This window comes from Octodon degus, unplaced genomic scaffold (genome assembly GCF_000260255.1).
Source record: "Octodon degus isolate 3935 unplaced genomic scaffold, OctDeg1.0 scaffold00050, whole genome shotgun sequence".
Lineage (NCBI taxonomy): Eukaryota > Metazoa > Chordata > Mammalia > Rodentia > Octodontidae > Octodon > Octodon degus.
The window spans coordinates 13,756,343-13,770,562 of record NW_004524626.1 but is presented as its reverse complement, the minus strand read 5'-3'; the positions used below and the strand labels follow the sequence as shown (position 1 = coordinate 13,770,562).

Genomic DNA, 14,220 nt, shown 5'->3' with positions numbered 1-14,220 from the left:
GGTTCAACGTATCAATACTTGATGAAAAATACCTGTTCCTTATTATGCCTAAGATGTTTGAAATGCAGTGAGATAGTGAGGTTAAGCTTGATAACGTAAATCGTTTGATAATAACAATAAGCTTGTCTTCTGGATGGAATTGTGCTTTTTGATTAGGGACACAGGGTATGATGCCAGAATGATTTTTTCTTTTAAACATATCAGTTATTTAATTAGGTATTTAATTAAATTTCTTTGTAAGAAATTTAGAACAGTAATTTATGAGGATAAATTCCATTTGTCAGAGCAAAAACAGATCACAGGTAGCCCTGGAGCTGAGGAACAGCTTTGATTTTTGCTAAAATCTGTGATTCCACTGCTTTCTGATCCACCTTGAGCTGCTCTGAAATCTGCTATCTCTTTCTCAGTGTCAAAGATCTCTCCCTCCTGGTGTCTGGGCTTCTGCAGCTGCTTCTTCTTGAAGTAAGCATCAGTGAGGTGTTTGGGGATTTTCACTTTGTTGATGTCAATTTTTGTAGAGGTGGCAATGACAAATTTCTGGTGTGTTCTTCATAGAGGAACACGATTAAGGCTAAGAGGCCCCATCACAAGTAGCAAGGCACTGGCCAACTGCTTCAGGAAGACCACTCTCTTGCCTCTGTGACACCTAGTGAGGATGATCAAGATGGTGCTGGGAGTAATGCTGGCTTGAAGTTTCCACACATGCTGACTGAAGAGTTTCTTGCCATGGCTCAACAGCTTTTGGGGCACATCTTCCATAGGGTAGTATCTAGGCATTTTTTGAAGCTTAACCACTCAGCTACCTCCATTCTTGTCCCCACAGACCAGTTTTGTGATTGTGGCAAGAACTTTCTCCTTTTTCTTCTCAACCTTTGATTTAGCAGCAGTACTTTCTCTTGTACAAGGCCTTTCTGGAATACATAGCAGATCAGGAGTATCTACCAATTCCTCTAACCAGGACAGGATTTTGGCTGCAGTGGAGCTGCCCCTCTTGGACTTTCTTGCCTTCTTCACTCTCCCCTTTTTACCAGTACCACTGGCAGAAGCCTTTTGGGATTTGGGTTTCTTCCCTTTAGTGCCTGTCTTCTCAGTTTTTTCACCTGCCATCTTGCAAGATGGGAAAGAGAACTGATGCCAGTATAATCTTGACATGATATTCTTTTGACAACATGACCAGGTTATTCTTTTCTTTTCACTCTAGGGAAAGAGCCCTTATTTACTGGATTCTCTTCTGAGGTTCCCAATAGATAACAGGGCTGAGTTGGCATTGGCTCTGCTACATTTCTTGAATGCAAACTGGCTCAACATCACAAAGAAACATCCTGGAAAGAGTACTTTCATCATAACTGAAGATAACTCTCTCTTACCTCCATAAAAGACACCACCGTGGACTGGTGAGATGGCTCAGTGGTCTAAAGCACCTACTTAGAACAAGCTTAGCAAAGCACAGGGACCGCGGTTCAATCCCCCAGCACCACATGCCAGCCCTGCCCCCTGGTGGGCTGAGCTGGCCACACACACACACACACACACACACACACACACACCCACACAAATAAATAAATTTTTAAAAAATTAAAAAAAAAAAACACCACCGCATCACTTCAAATCCTCCTGTATTCTTGTAAACAGCTCAAGGAATCTCAAGAGTAAAAATAATTTCTTAGTTATATTTTTGCTTGAACATTTGGAAATTGTTCTATAGTATACCTGCGATAGCCCAGTGGTTAATTCCTCTAAACCTCTACTGAAATTATTCATGTAGTTAAGAAACAATGAAAACAATTACTATAATCCCTCAAATTACCAGAGGGTGTCAATTTAATCTTGGACCCTGTTAACTCAATTTATTATTTTTGTGGTGTAAGGAAGCTTATTAGTATATTTGAGGCTCTGAATTGGTATGCATCTGAATCTCTGGTTGATACAGCTATATGAAATATGGATTAAACACATAATTTTGGCCTCCTATGTTATCAATATGTGATTCATGCAGAAATCATGGAAGAATAAGAGATATTATTGGTACAATTGTTGTGTTATTTGTTTTATTATCCCATGGGATTATGTTATGGCTTCATTTTTTCTGTAGTAAAACACTTCATTTTTGTCCATATGTAAGTAAATAGTGAATATCTGGAGAGGAATGATTGAGTCTGTCCTATAATTTTCCCCAAAGACAATCCTTTACTTGCAGTGAAGAAGCACTAATTGTCTTGCATTCATTCATCCTACTTTAAGAATGTAAAAATTGCTAACTTCTGTGTCCCTCCTTTTTCTTTTTTTTCTATATTGTAAGGAATGGTCAACAGGGTGTTTAGGTTCCCACTACTAAATCAGACTCATAGTGGTTCTCCTGTCTACAGCCTCCTAATTGCTGGGATTACAGGTGCGCACGCCACCACACCCTGTCTCAATCCCCATCTCAGCATGCCCTGGGTGTGGGACCAGCATGACAGGCTCAGGATCGAAACCCTGGACCCTGCACCTGCTTGCAGGCACTTTAATCTGCTGAGCTATTTGGCCGGCCTTTGTGTGCCTTCTTAAATCCTTGATTTTATTTGTTGTTACACCTTTGCTAGTAATATTATGATGTGTTTTCTAATAGGTTTTGCTTTTCCTCCTGTAGTATTATTCCTTTACTTTTATAATAGTACTCTTTAAGCTTCATTTGGCTTTCAGTTGATTGGAGGCTAAGATGTAAGTTTCTCCTGTCATCCTGAATCCGAGTTCATCTGACACGTCGCCTCTGCCATGTCACCCAAGTTTGACCCCAACATGATCAAAGTCATGTACCTCAAGTGCACTGCTGGTGAAGTTGATGCCACCACCCTGGTGGTAAACTTGATGTCAATCCTGGAACCCAAGATCAGTCCCTTAGATCTGTCTGCAAAATAAGTTTGTGATGACGTCGCCAAGGCAACTGATAACTGGAACTGTCTGAGAATTATGGTGATACTGACTATTTAAAACAGACAGGGTCCAAGGAGATGGCTCAGTGGAATAAGCACTTCCCTGGCAAGTGCAGGGGCCTGAGTTCAATCCCCGGTTCCAAAAAAAAAAAAAAAAAAACAGACAGGTTCAGGTTTAGGTGGTGTCTTCTGCCTGTGCCCCGATCATCAAAGCTCTCAAGGAGCTACCAAGAGACAGAAAGAAGTAGAAAAACATAAAACACAGTTGAAATATTATTTTTGATGAGATTGGGAAATCTGCCCAACAGATATAGCACTGGTTTTTAGCAAGAGAACTTTCTGGAAAGAGATCCTGGGCACCTCCCAGTCTGTGGGATGCAACGTTGACAGCTGGCACTCTGTGACATCACAGATGACACCAACAATGGGGTTGTGGCATGCCCAGCTAGCTAAGGAGCATAAGAAAATAGGCCAATAAAGAGATGATCTGACAAAAACTATTCTTTAAACCATTAAAATGTGTCTTCAATAGATAGGGTGTACAAAGTCTTTTCCACCTGTTGATCTCACTCCAAGCAGTTGGGCTATTTTCTGGAGTTGCTATTGGAAGATACCTTTCATCTGCCTTATCACATATAACCCTGTCATGTGTAGCCTGGGAAACAGGGTATTAAAAATCTCCTGCTTAAGCCACCTGATTGAAGAGTGCAACCTCAGCACCAGTGGCACTCATTTGTGATGTGAGTTGAAAAGAAAGTGAAAAAAGCAACGTCTTGATCTGGAAATTCTGCTTCCTTAGCCAAACTATTTTTATATTTTGATGTCTAAAAATGTCATTTTGTCTGATAATAGACTTTTACTTCATAAAAATATAGGATGGAGTTATTTATAAAATGGAAACACATTTAGATTGGGATTACAAAATCTTTCTGGAGATGGATGGTGGTGATGGTTGCATAATAATGTGAAAGTAATTAATGTCACCAATCCATGCACTTCAAAAGGGCTAGAGTGGTAAACTTTTTATTATGTAAATGTCAGCACAGCAAAATATACAAATAAAAATCATGTGGACCTTTAAAATGTAAGAAAACATAGGACACATGAGGTTCCTCCTGAGCAGCCCAAAACCTTAGAGAAAATTCACTTTCTTTATTTCTCCCTCTATTAACCTTAAGAAGTCCTTAGAGATGGGGGCAGTATGGGCCAACATGATTAATTATGAGCTCTGTGCATTCTGTCTCTAAGGCCACCTGATAGTATATATTCATTCATGTCCTCAGACCTTCAGTATGACAGCTCTAGGGCAATCTCTTCATATCAGTGTCTGATACTTCTATGATTTCCTATGCTGGAACTTTCTGTCTGCTACTGTATTTCTGTCAATACAGAGAGGCAAACTTGAGCCTTCACTGTACAGTTTGCAGAAAAGTTAATCAAATCTGTAGTCTTTGATCATGACTGAGCAGGCATACAACATAATCAAGTAAGTCCTAAAGGACATATGCATGGGAGAAGGACTAAAATAAGCTTTAGATTTTCATCATCTGAAAAAATATGATAGATGGAGTAGTCAGAATGGAGAATAACAGTATTAGAATTTTGAGTATGTGGACTGTGAATTTCATGTTCTTGGTTGAAAATTTCAAAATCTCATTCAAAGTTTGATTTCCATCTTTAGTGGTTCTACTTCTATAAATATCTAGCCCAAAGGAGAAGAAAATGGGTGCATCAAAACTTTCATGAACACCCCACAAAATATGTATGATGGTGAGGACAGTGAAGAGAAGGATAATGATTTCAGCATCTTCTATTTGTGCCAAGGCTTTCCTAAGTGTGTGACTCTGAGATACATGTTCTGTGTATCTTGTGTCATTTCATCTGCATAGTCTGAGTCAAGTTATAATTACTTCAAATAGTACTATTTTCCAGTAAAAGGAGATAATAACATTTTTATGTAACTGTCCTAGGTATGTAGATTGAAAAGTATGAATATTTGTTTGAATTGATCTTTCTGACTATAACACAGGATGTTCTTTTTATTTAACCAAGCTAGTTAATTTCATTTTTTTAAAGAGAATAAAACAGTGAAAAATTAGAAACAATACAGAATTTCATTAAACAAAATGATAGGAATTTGAGAATAGTTGTAATATTGCATATTGTTGTCTACAAGTTAGTTTGGGTCAGATTGCTAGATAGAAGCATGCAAAATTGGTCAAATAATTTAAAAAAAGAAGAAAAAATTAAATACCAACAGTTCCTCTCAATAGACCTGTAGAAATAAGAAGTACAGTTACAAATCAGACCCACATATGTAAACATTACATTGCCTTGCTGGTGTAAGAACCTGAAAGAATAAATAAAATCCAAAAGGTACAATAGCTACTGTGAAAGGGAAAGAAACTGCTTAAAGGAAATGAACAACTGGGATGAGGCAAAGGGGAAAAGAAAGAAGGGAAAAAATAGATACATATATACACAGGATAGCTTGGACAATTGTCTGGCTGCTTTCTAGTGGTTTGCTGAAGTACAGGTGTTTTTGCAGGTAGAATCTTGGCAGTTTGGGAAATCAGCAGAAACCGTTTCACTTCTATTCACTCTGGGTAAGATTTCCTGCTCATTACATACTTTGCTGTGAGGACTCCTTGTAGGTTACAGTGAGGAACCATTGTGGGTGTTTACTGAGTGCTAGAGGTGCGGTAGCGGTGGCTCATAGGTAGAGAAACCAAAGTAGGAGGCATAAAATAAACCAACACTTTATCCACTCCAGGTTACCCTTGCTGCGATGCAATCCTCCTCTGTGCCTAAACAGAAGTAAAGCCAGGTCCTGATTTCTTTCTTAATAAGTTTCTTAATATTTCTTTCTTAATAAGACCTGGAACATGCCTAAAGATGTACATGAGTGCATCTTTGGTTCAGACCTCTGAACTTGCTCTTAAAATTTTCTGAAATTTGGGAGGAGAACTTAAGTGGTACAAACTGAGTCCTAATTTAAATTTGATTTCTTTTAGCTTTGCTTATTTTTGTGGCACAAGATAGGTTGTTGACATCTGTGAGACAGCATTGTCACCTGATAGGTTTGTAGTCAATGAAGCTGCCTTGAGTGAGGATCGCACAAGGGAAGGCCTTTCCCTGTGAGATGATTATGTGAAGAACTCATGCAGTGGAGGATAAAACGCTATTTTAATATTCTTATTTTTTCTTTTTATTATTTTTATTTTACAGAGTACAAAATAGTATTAAAACAGAAAAATTAGAATGATACAGGATTTCACCTTCCACAGTAATATGAATTTCCCAGTATTAATAATGGTAATATTGGTATCACTCAGCTAAAATATCCTGTAGTCTGAAGCTACTATTTCTGGAAAGGGACATATGATTTTTGTCCTTCTATTAGCAGTTGTATATTTGGAGAGGACTTATTGATTCCTCATAGATATTTCAAATTCCCCAGACCACACACGTTGCCTGACACTAATGCAGCATTAAAGAAATGTCATTGGCAGACGCTGAATGGATACTTTCTGGTGTACAGACAATGGCCACCATGACTGTCTTGTCAGTACACTTGAGGCTTGCCTGTAGGTACTTTCAATGCTTTCAGTAATGTCCCATATTACTGGCAGCAATATAAAATATCTCTTGTTTCTCTTATGCCATAAACATATGAAACCTATAATTTGAATTGACATCTGTAATATTCAGTTTTTCAAAAGCTAATGGATATATTTTAATGAGTATGAAAAAAGGCAGACAGAAAAGGAGGCAGCAATGTTTACAGTTTTGGCGAGGCATAATGTATCCTTCGCTCTCATCAGAGCTACTGTGCCCTCTCACAATTGCCTCCCAGAAATTCATTCTTTACAGAAAGAATGAGTTCTTTACTTTTAATAATATAATGACCAAATCCTCATGAGTTTCCTAATTTTCCATATACATAATATATGTGGAAGATATGGTTCTTCTTCCTCTACTCATTGATCAGTGTGAACCTAAACTGAGAGATTTGATCACATTCTGCATATAGTAGCAGGTAAGCGATACAGGAATAAAAGATGACTCCCATCCCAGGGGACCGTCTCCTCAACAAGAAATAAATGGAAATATGATTCCCTGTTCAGGATGAAATTTCTTGGTTAGTTATTATGAAAAATTTACTCCTAGATCCGCTTCAAGGGTATTTGTTGGTATAATACAAGCACAAGAGAATGTATGGATAAGGGAAGGTGTTTTTATAACACCATAAATATGTGACTCATATATAACAGCATTTGCCTCAAATGTTGGAAGTAAACTACATATGCTCTATGTGTGTATTATACAGCAATTCTGACTGGTATGATATAGAGAAGGGCAGAGAATTTTGAAAGATTTGTTATATATCGACAATATTCTCTTTTAGATCACTTTACTTCAATTAAAGGCTTTGAAATGGTATGTACTTTATACAGAGAAATAAAGTCATAAGTAAACATAAGCTAGTATATTTCAGGAGAAAAAGGTATTGTCTACCAGAAATTAAGATGTAGATGAGATTCAAGAGTATTTTCAGTTAGTTTTTAGAGATCTTTCTATAGATACATAAATCAAAAATGATATTGAAATATTGAGTGTATGTATATCCACAAAATTCATGACAGTAGCTGTAGTTTGAAAGGCAAATTTATGGGAGAATGAAATTATACAGAGATATGAAGAAGTAAGAGTTCAGAGTTAATATTTTAAATATCTGTGTAATATTATTTGTGAAATATCATTAACTGTTTTAATTAATGATGAATTAATGGTGTTTTATTTAATGATAAATGGTGTTTTGTTTAATCATGAAATACATACCTAAATGATTAAAGATTAGGAAATATTTAATATATGTAGTGGATATTATTGGACTTAATTACCATTAAAGATGCATTTTCAAAACTACTAGAAAATATTCTAAGATAGATTATATCAATCCTACTGTAAGAATGGAATCTCCCTCAGTTAAATTTATTTTGGTCTATGGTCAAGACATACATTTTTTTCCAATATTTTCAGTAAATGCATTGGAAAAGGGACTGAGAAATATGGATCTATACAAATCAAAATATTTCAAAAATAACTCACCAGAAATCTGTAAAATATTTAAAAGTAAAAGGTTAAAAAAAAGAGACAAAAACAAAAAAAGTTTTCTTGAAAGCAAGTGGTAATATCGAACCATATGTCCAATCTTACATAACTATATCTGTAAATCTGATCAACAGATTTGATGATAAACTAGATAATATGTCAACCATTGTTAACCAGCTATTCTTGGTTTGAAAATCTGTGACATAGCTGTTGTATGTTACCCTGTTTCTTTGTTTCTGATTTTTGCTCTTTCTTTGCTTTTACTATCCAAAATAAAATAAAATTAAAACAATTTAAGGACAGGTTTATTGAAAGGAAGAGTTAATGTTTAACTATCTGACCAATCTTTCATACCTACATATGGTAATCTTAGCAACAGGTTTGACTATAAAAATACATAATATAACAACCATTGTTAATTTTCTATTCTTATTTTGAAATTCAGTACCATATGTATTGCTGTATGTTTCTTTGTCTTTGTCTTTCTTTTTATTATTGGTTTTTGCTTTTGTTTTTTGTATTTATTCTTTAAGATAAAATAAAAATATTAAAAAATAAATAAACTATAATCTCTATTTGACAGATGAAGAAAATGCCACGGTATATTCATGTGAGTTCTTGCACTTGTATTACTTTGCCTTTTCTTTCACATCTGTTACATCATGATCTTACAAATAAATGAACTGAATGTGCCTTCAGGTTGCTGAAATAAAAAAAAATTGCCATCGACCCATTTGGAAGGACTGGATTGAAAATCTTAACTAATTAGAAGAAAATTGGGACTCAGACTGAACTGTGTGGCTTCCTTACTGATAAAGCCTTTAGCTTTAAGCAAGAAGGTTCATGACCAGACACTGTATCTGTGTATTGAAAGTGGTTGGGGTAGATATATAGTTGCATTGTCTAAAAAAAAAAAAAAAAAAAAAAAGAAAAGAGCGGGTCAGCCAAATAGCTCAGCAGATTAAAACACCTGCTTAGACAGACCCAGGGGCTGGGAGTTCTATCCCCAGGTCACGATGAGACAGCAATTGAGACTGGGCGTGGTGAGGCCAGCCTGCATTCCCAGATCTTGGGAGGCTGTAAACAGATGGATCACTATGAGTCCAATCTAGTAGTGAGATCCTGTAGACCTTGTACTAAACAAAGAGAGAGAGAGAGAGAGAGAGAGAGAGAGAGAGAGAGAGAGAGAGAGAGAAATGTAACTGGCCTTGTTCATGGGTTTACACAAATAAATCTGCATAAAATGTTTCTTTGTATTATGTCATTTGTTAAATCATTGGCAGGTGCAATGTGTAGTATTTTCACACTTATGTGTACAGATTCTTGGATTATGTACACTTAAGTAAATGACATTTATCCAATTTGAAGTCTAGCAAAGACAAATACAATTATGTTTAATGATTTACAAAAGAAAAACAATATTTGAGCAAGTATATCCTTCAAGAAAAGAATTTAGAAAATGAAATAATGAAGTCATTTGAAGACAAGTGACATATATCAACGTTTCATAATGATGTCAAGTTTCATTTAATGTACAACTATTTCAGTTGTTTTCAATGAATCTATATGTATCACAGGTTATTTGAGTTGATACCATTGTTTTGAATGAAATGTATTTTGCTAAAGTTTCTCACTTCCTTTAATAATGATGATTTTTATCTTCAACATGAAAGGATATTTTCTATACTGTAGGTTGTCTTAAAAGAGTAGTCAGTATCTAACTGTGAGCATGCACATGTTAGATTTAGTGCTCCTGAGATTCCTAACATTGCTGTGTAAACTGTCTTGAAAGTATGTGCAGAAAAGAGGTGAATAACACAGGCGCCAATAAGGAGAAAAAAAACTGTAAGGGAGCTGAGTTTGTAAAAAATGAGAACTGTTCAAAATTTTGAAACTCAACTATGATACTTTACATGGCAATACTTACATGTAAAATGTATACAGAGTGACATTGCTTTTTTATTTCTGAACATTTTTTCTCAAAAGGTGTTCAAACAATTCAGAAACACCAAGTCTAACACATGTCTCAGAATTCTATCTTTTGGGATTCTCAGAAGATCCTAACCTACAACCAATTCTACTTGGACTCTTCCTGGCCATGTACCTGGTCACAGTCCTTGGGAACCTGCTCATCATCCTGATCGTCAGCTGTGATTCCCACCTCCACACCCCCATGTACTTCTTCCTCTCCAATCTCTCCTTTGCTGACATCTGCTTTATATCCACTATGGTCCCAAAGGTGATTATGGACATCCAAAGTCACAGCAGAGTCATCTCCCATTTGGGTTGCCTCATACAGATGTCCGTGTTTCTCACTTTTGCATGCATGGATGACATGCTTCTGAGTGTGATGGCCTATGACCGGTTTGTAGCCATCTGCCACCCCCTGCATTACCAAGTCATCATGAACCCTCGCTTCTGCCTCTTCTTAGTGTTAGTGTCATTTTTGGTCAGTCTTTCGGACTCGCTTCTGCACAACTTGATTATCTTACAACTGACATCCTTTAAAAGTAAGTACATTGCTAATTTCTTCTGTGACCCTTCTCAGCTTCTTAATCTTGCCTGCTCTGATACCTTTATCAGTAACATGATCATGTATTTTATTCTTACTGTGTTTGGATTTCTTCCGATCTCAGGGATCTTTTTCTCTTACTATAAAATTACTTCCTCCATTCTGAGGGGTCCATCCTTAAGTGGGAAATACAAGGCCTTCTCTACATGTGGATCTCACTTGTCAATAGTTTGTCTGTTTTATGGGACAGGGCTTGGAGTCTATATTGACTCAGCTCTATCACATTCTCCCAGAAACAGCGCTGTGGCCTCAGTGATGTACACCATGGTCACTCCTATGCTGAATCCCTTCATCTACAGCCTGAGGAACAGGGATATTAAAGATGCCTTAAGGAGGCTCCACAGTAGAATAGTCTAATTGTGGGGCTTTTGCAGGACATTTGAAATGAAGCATACAAATCTAGCAGAGGTGACATGTAGATATATAGCTAAGGCTTCAGTGCTCATGGTGTGTTTTTATCTTGAAAACTTCAATTCTTTATCAGGGTTCTTAGTAGGGTGCAGCTACTCAGTGTGGGGGAGTATAAAAATGAAAATGATTTTAAATGATACAGCTGTTCCTTTTGGGAAGTTGAAAAATTTATGGAGATGGATGGTGTTCATGGCTGCAAAAAAAATGTGGATGAAATCAATGCAACTGAATTGTGCATATGTAATGGGAAAATCTTAATTTTTATGAATATTTACCATAATAATTGATGGAAATAAAATGCAGATTGACTTTTGAAAAAGTGAAGACATAGACAGCTTAGTGTTCCATGTTTCCTCTCATATGCACAAATTAAGCAAAGTCACCCTGGAAGTACAAGGGACAAAGATTTGGCAAAAGTGCTTGTGGGGGGATGAGGATGGAAGACAAGCATATAAATACAATGAATGTATGTAGGGAAGTACCACAATGAATAATTTTTAATCTATACAATTAGCATTCATATTAATAAAAACACTAAAGAAGTAAAATCACACATAAACTTCTTGCTGAGTAGGATGAAGCAACCACTTCAGGGGACATTCAGTTTCTCTTCTTCCTCCATTTTTTTTTTTTTTTTGGCGGAACCGGGGATTGAACTCAGGCCCTTGTGCTTGCCAGGGAAGCGCCTATTCCACTGAGCCATCTCCCCGGCCCCTTTCCTCCATTGATATAATGAAATCCTTAAAGATTTGAAGAAAATGGGCCAATTTGGTTAATTGTGAGCTCTGCATTCAGAGTACAGGTCACATGACAGCCCACAGTCAACCTGAACCTTGAGGCCTTCAGCTCCAACTCAAGAGCTTCGATACATATGTCACCTCCTCTGTGACTGCCTGCATAAGGAAACTCATATGACACTGTATTCAGATTGATACTGATGACAGAGATAGCCTTAACTAGAGAGCAACAGAGGGTTGTATTTGGTCATGGCTCATGACCTAGCTGAGAGCTGGCCTTATGCAGTAAGTGTACTGGGAGACAGTGGACAGAGGAAGATCTATTGGAAGCATTATTTTTTCATTAGCAGGCTCAACATGTAGTTTATGTAGCCAGGAGTGATCATTCTCAACTTCCTGCTCTGATACTTTTATAAATAACATTATCATACATTTTACTGGTTTTTTTAAAGACTTCTTCCTATTTCAGAGATATTTTTCTCTTACTGTAAGATTGCTTCTTCCATTCTGAGGGGTCCTTAGGTGGATCCCACCTGTCAGTGGTCTGGGTATTACATAGGACAGGCCTTGCAGTGCATACTCACTCAGCTGTATTCCATTCTTCCTGAAACAGTGCAGTGACTTAGACTGTGTTCCACTCGTGCCGAATCCCTCATCTACAGCCTGCGGAACAGGGATGTTAAGAGTGCCCCATGGGGAATACAGACCAAAACAATAGCCTCAGCTTCTCTCCCAATAATTTCTTAGTTTTTGTTTGCAAAACCAGTAATCTAGTCCTGCAAGTCCTGCCTCTTTGTGCTCATTATCCTTGGAAATGTTTCATTATTAATATCCTGATTAAATTATGTTATTCAAGAGGCCTCAGCAATTTCTCAGCAACTGAAATGTACAATAAGTCAAGTGGTATTTCCCTCTCAATATTGGGCAGCTGTTGTTACTAAATTAAAACCAAATAATTTCAAATATGCATTCCTGAAATTTACAAGTAACCTGATATTATAATCTGTGTGACATTGAGGATGATAAAAAGAAAACATAACTTGATAATTTTCAATTTAGATGGATAAACAGATAATAACAAGAATATAGAACTTGTACATTCTTCAACACCCACATATTGGCTCTTAAATTCAAGAATTTCAGCAACTCTTAGCTCCTTTTTAAGCCCTAGAATTCTGTGTATCAAACTGAGTGGAATAGTACATTTCTTCCAAGATATTGCAATAATCTGCATACTTTTTCCATGAATAAGTCAAATGATGCTTCACTGTAAGTGGTAGCTCATGTTACTAAATTAAAACTAAATAGTTTAAAATATACATTCCTGGAATTTTTTTTATTTTTATTTTTTGCAGAACCGGGGATTGAACTCAGGTCCTTGTGCTTGCCAGGGAAGAGCTTATTCCACTGAGCCATCTCCCCAGACCACATTCCTGGAATTTTCCAGTAACCCAATACTACAATCAGTGTTACCTTGACCATGATACAAAATATGTTCTTATTTAATTTTCACACCTGCACTGCTATGCTTAACTGAAAGCCTTCCTAAGAGATATAATCATCAAATGCAGTGAATACAACAGCATTTGCCACACAGAACAGGTTAAACATGGTAGAATTATCATTATCAGCATATCATTTGCAAATGGATTAATTGACTTACATAGTGTGCAGTCTGAAGTTGATTTTAACATTCTCTGAAAATGGTGAGCTAAATGAACATATCTTTGACCTCAGATTTTGCAGACGTAATGTTTCTTAGCTGAAGCAACTTTAGAATGAACCAAGTAATGTGCTTGTCTGTCAGAAAATTAATTTTTTCTTTTTTTATTTCAAATGGAGCTATGTTAAGTTTATAATATAACTAAGAGAAGCCAAGTCTAGGGGAAAGGGAAGAAGTACATTTTTGTTTAATAGTTGTCCTTTCAAGCATGGGTCCACAGGGGAGACAGATAATCAAGCAATGGTGTCGGACAAAGTTGAGAACCAATGCAATAGCTATTTGATAAAATAGAGCCCTTCCAGCTCAAGAAGTAGTAAGAGTCTAAGGAAACCTAACACGATGTGTTCACTGACAGTCAGCTGCCACAACATGTACAGCTCCCTATGATGGCAAGAGGTTGGCCAAACCTGAAATCTCATAGTTGCTTTCTCTAATTAGAATATGCTTGCTTTTTTAATTTTGGAAATTCAGTCTTTGTTTTTCAATTTGAATAAGAAATAGTTTACATGTTGGTATATCTTGGCCTGATATCTCTTCCACCTTCTCATTCTTCCATCCCTTCACTAACTCACGTTGAACTTTAGTTATCACCTAAGATACTATTTCCTTGGCCTTCTGGACAAGATATCTTCCGTGAACATGATATCCACAGCATTTTATGTTTTGCCAACATAGTATCTGCTATTCCTGAAATTTCTAACTTCTAGAATTTTTTTTAATTTTTTTTATTTATTTATTTACGAGAGAGAG

General features: G+C 36.6%; 2 protein-coding genes across 2 annotated transcripts in view; both read left to right on the top strand.

Moving 5' to 3' along the window:
• Positions 1-14,220, top strand: part of LOC101563650 (zinc finger protein 699) — a 959,136-nt gene that overhangs the window by 33,840 nt on the left and 911,076 nt on the right. The gene's annotated exons all lie outside the window — the stretch shown is intronic.
• On the top strand, positions 4,370-10,956 carry LOC101573998 (olfactory receptor 7E24-like). Its single transcript, XM_004633037.1, has 2 exons — positions 4,370-4,398; positions 10,014-10,956. Exons 1-2 carry the CDS (start codon positions 4,370-4,372, stop codon positions 10,954-10,956), a joined length of 972 nt encoding a protein of 323 aa, XP_004633094.1.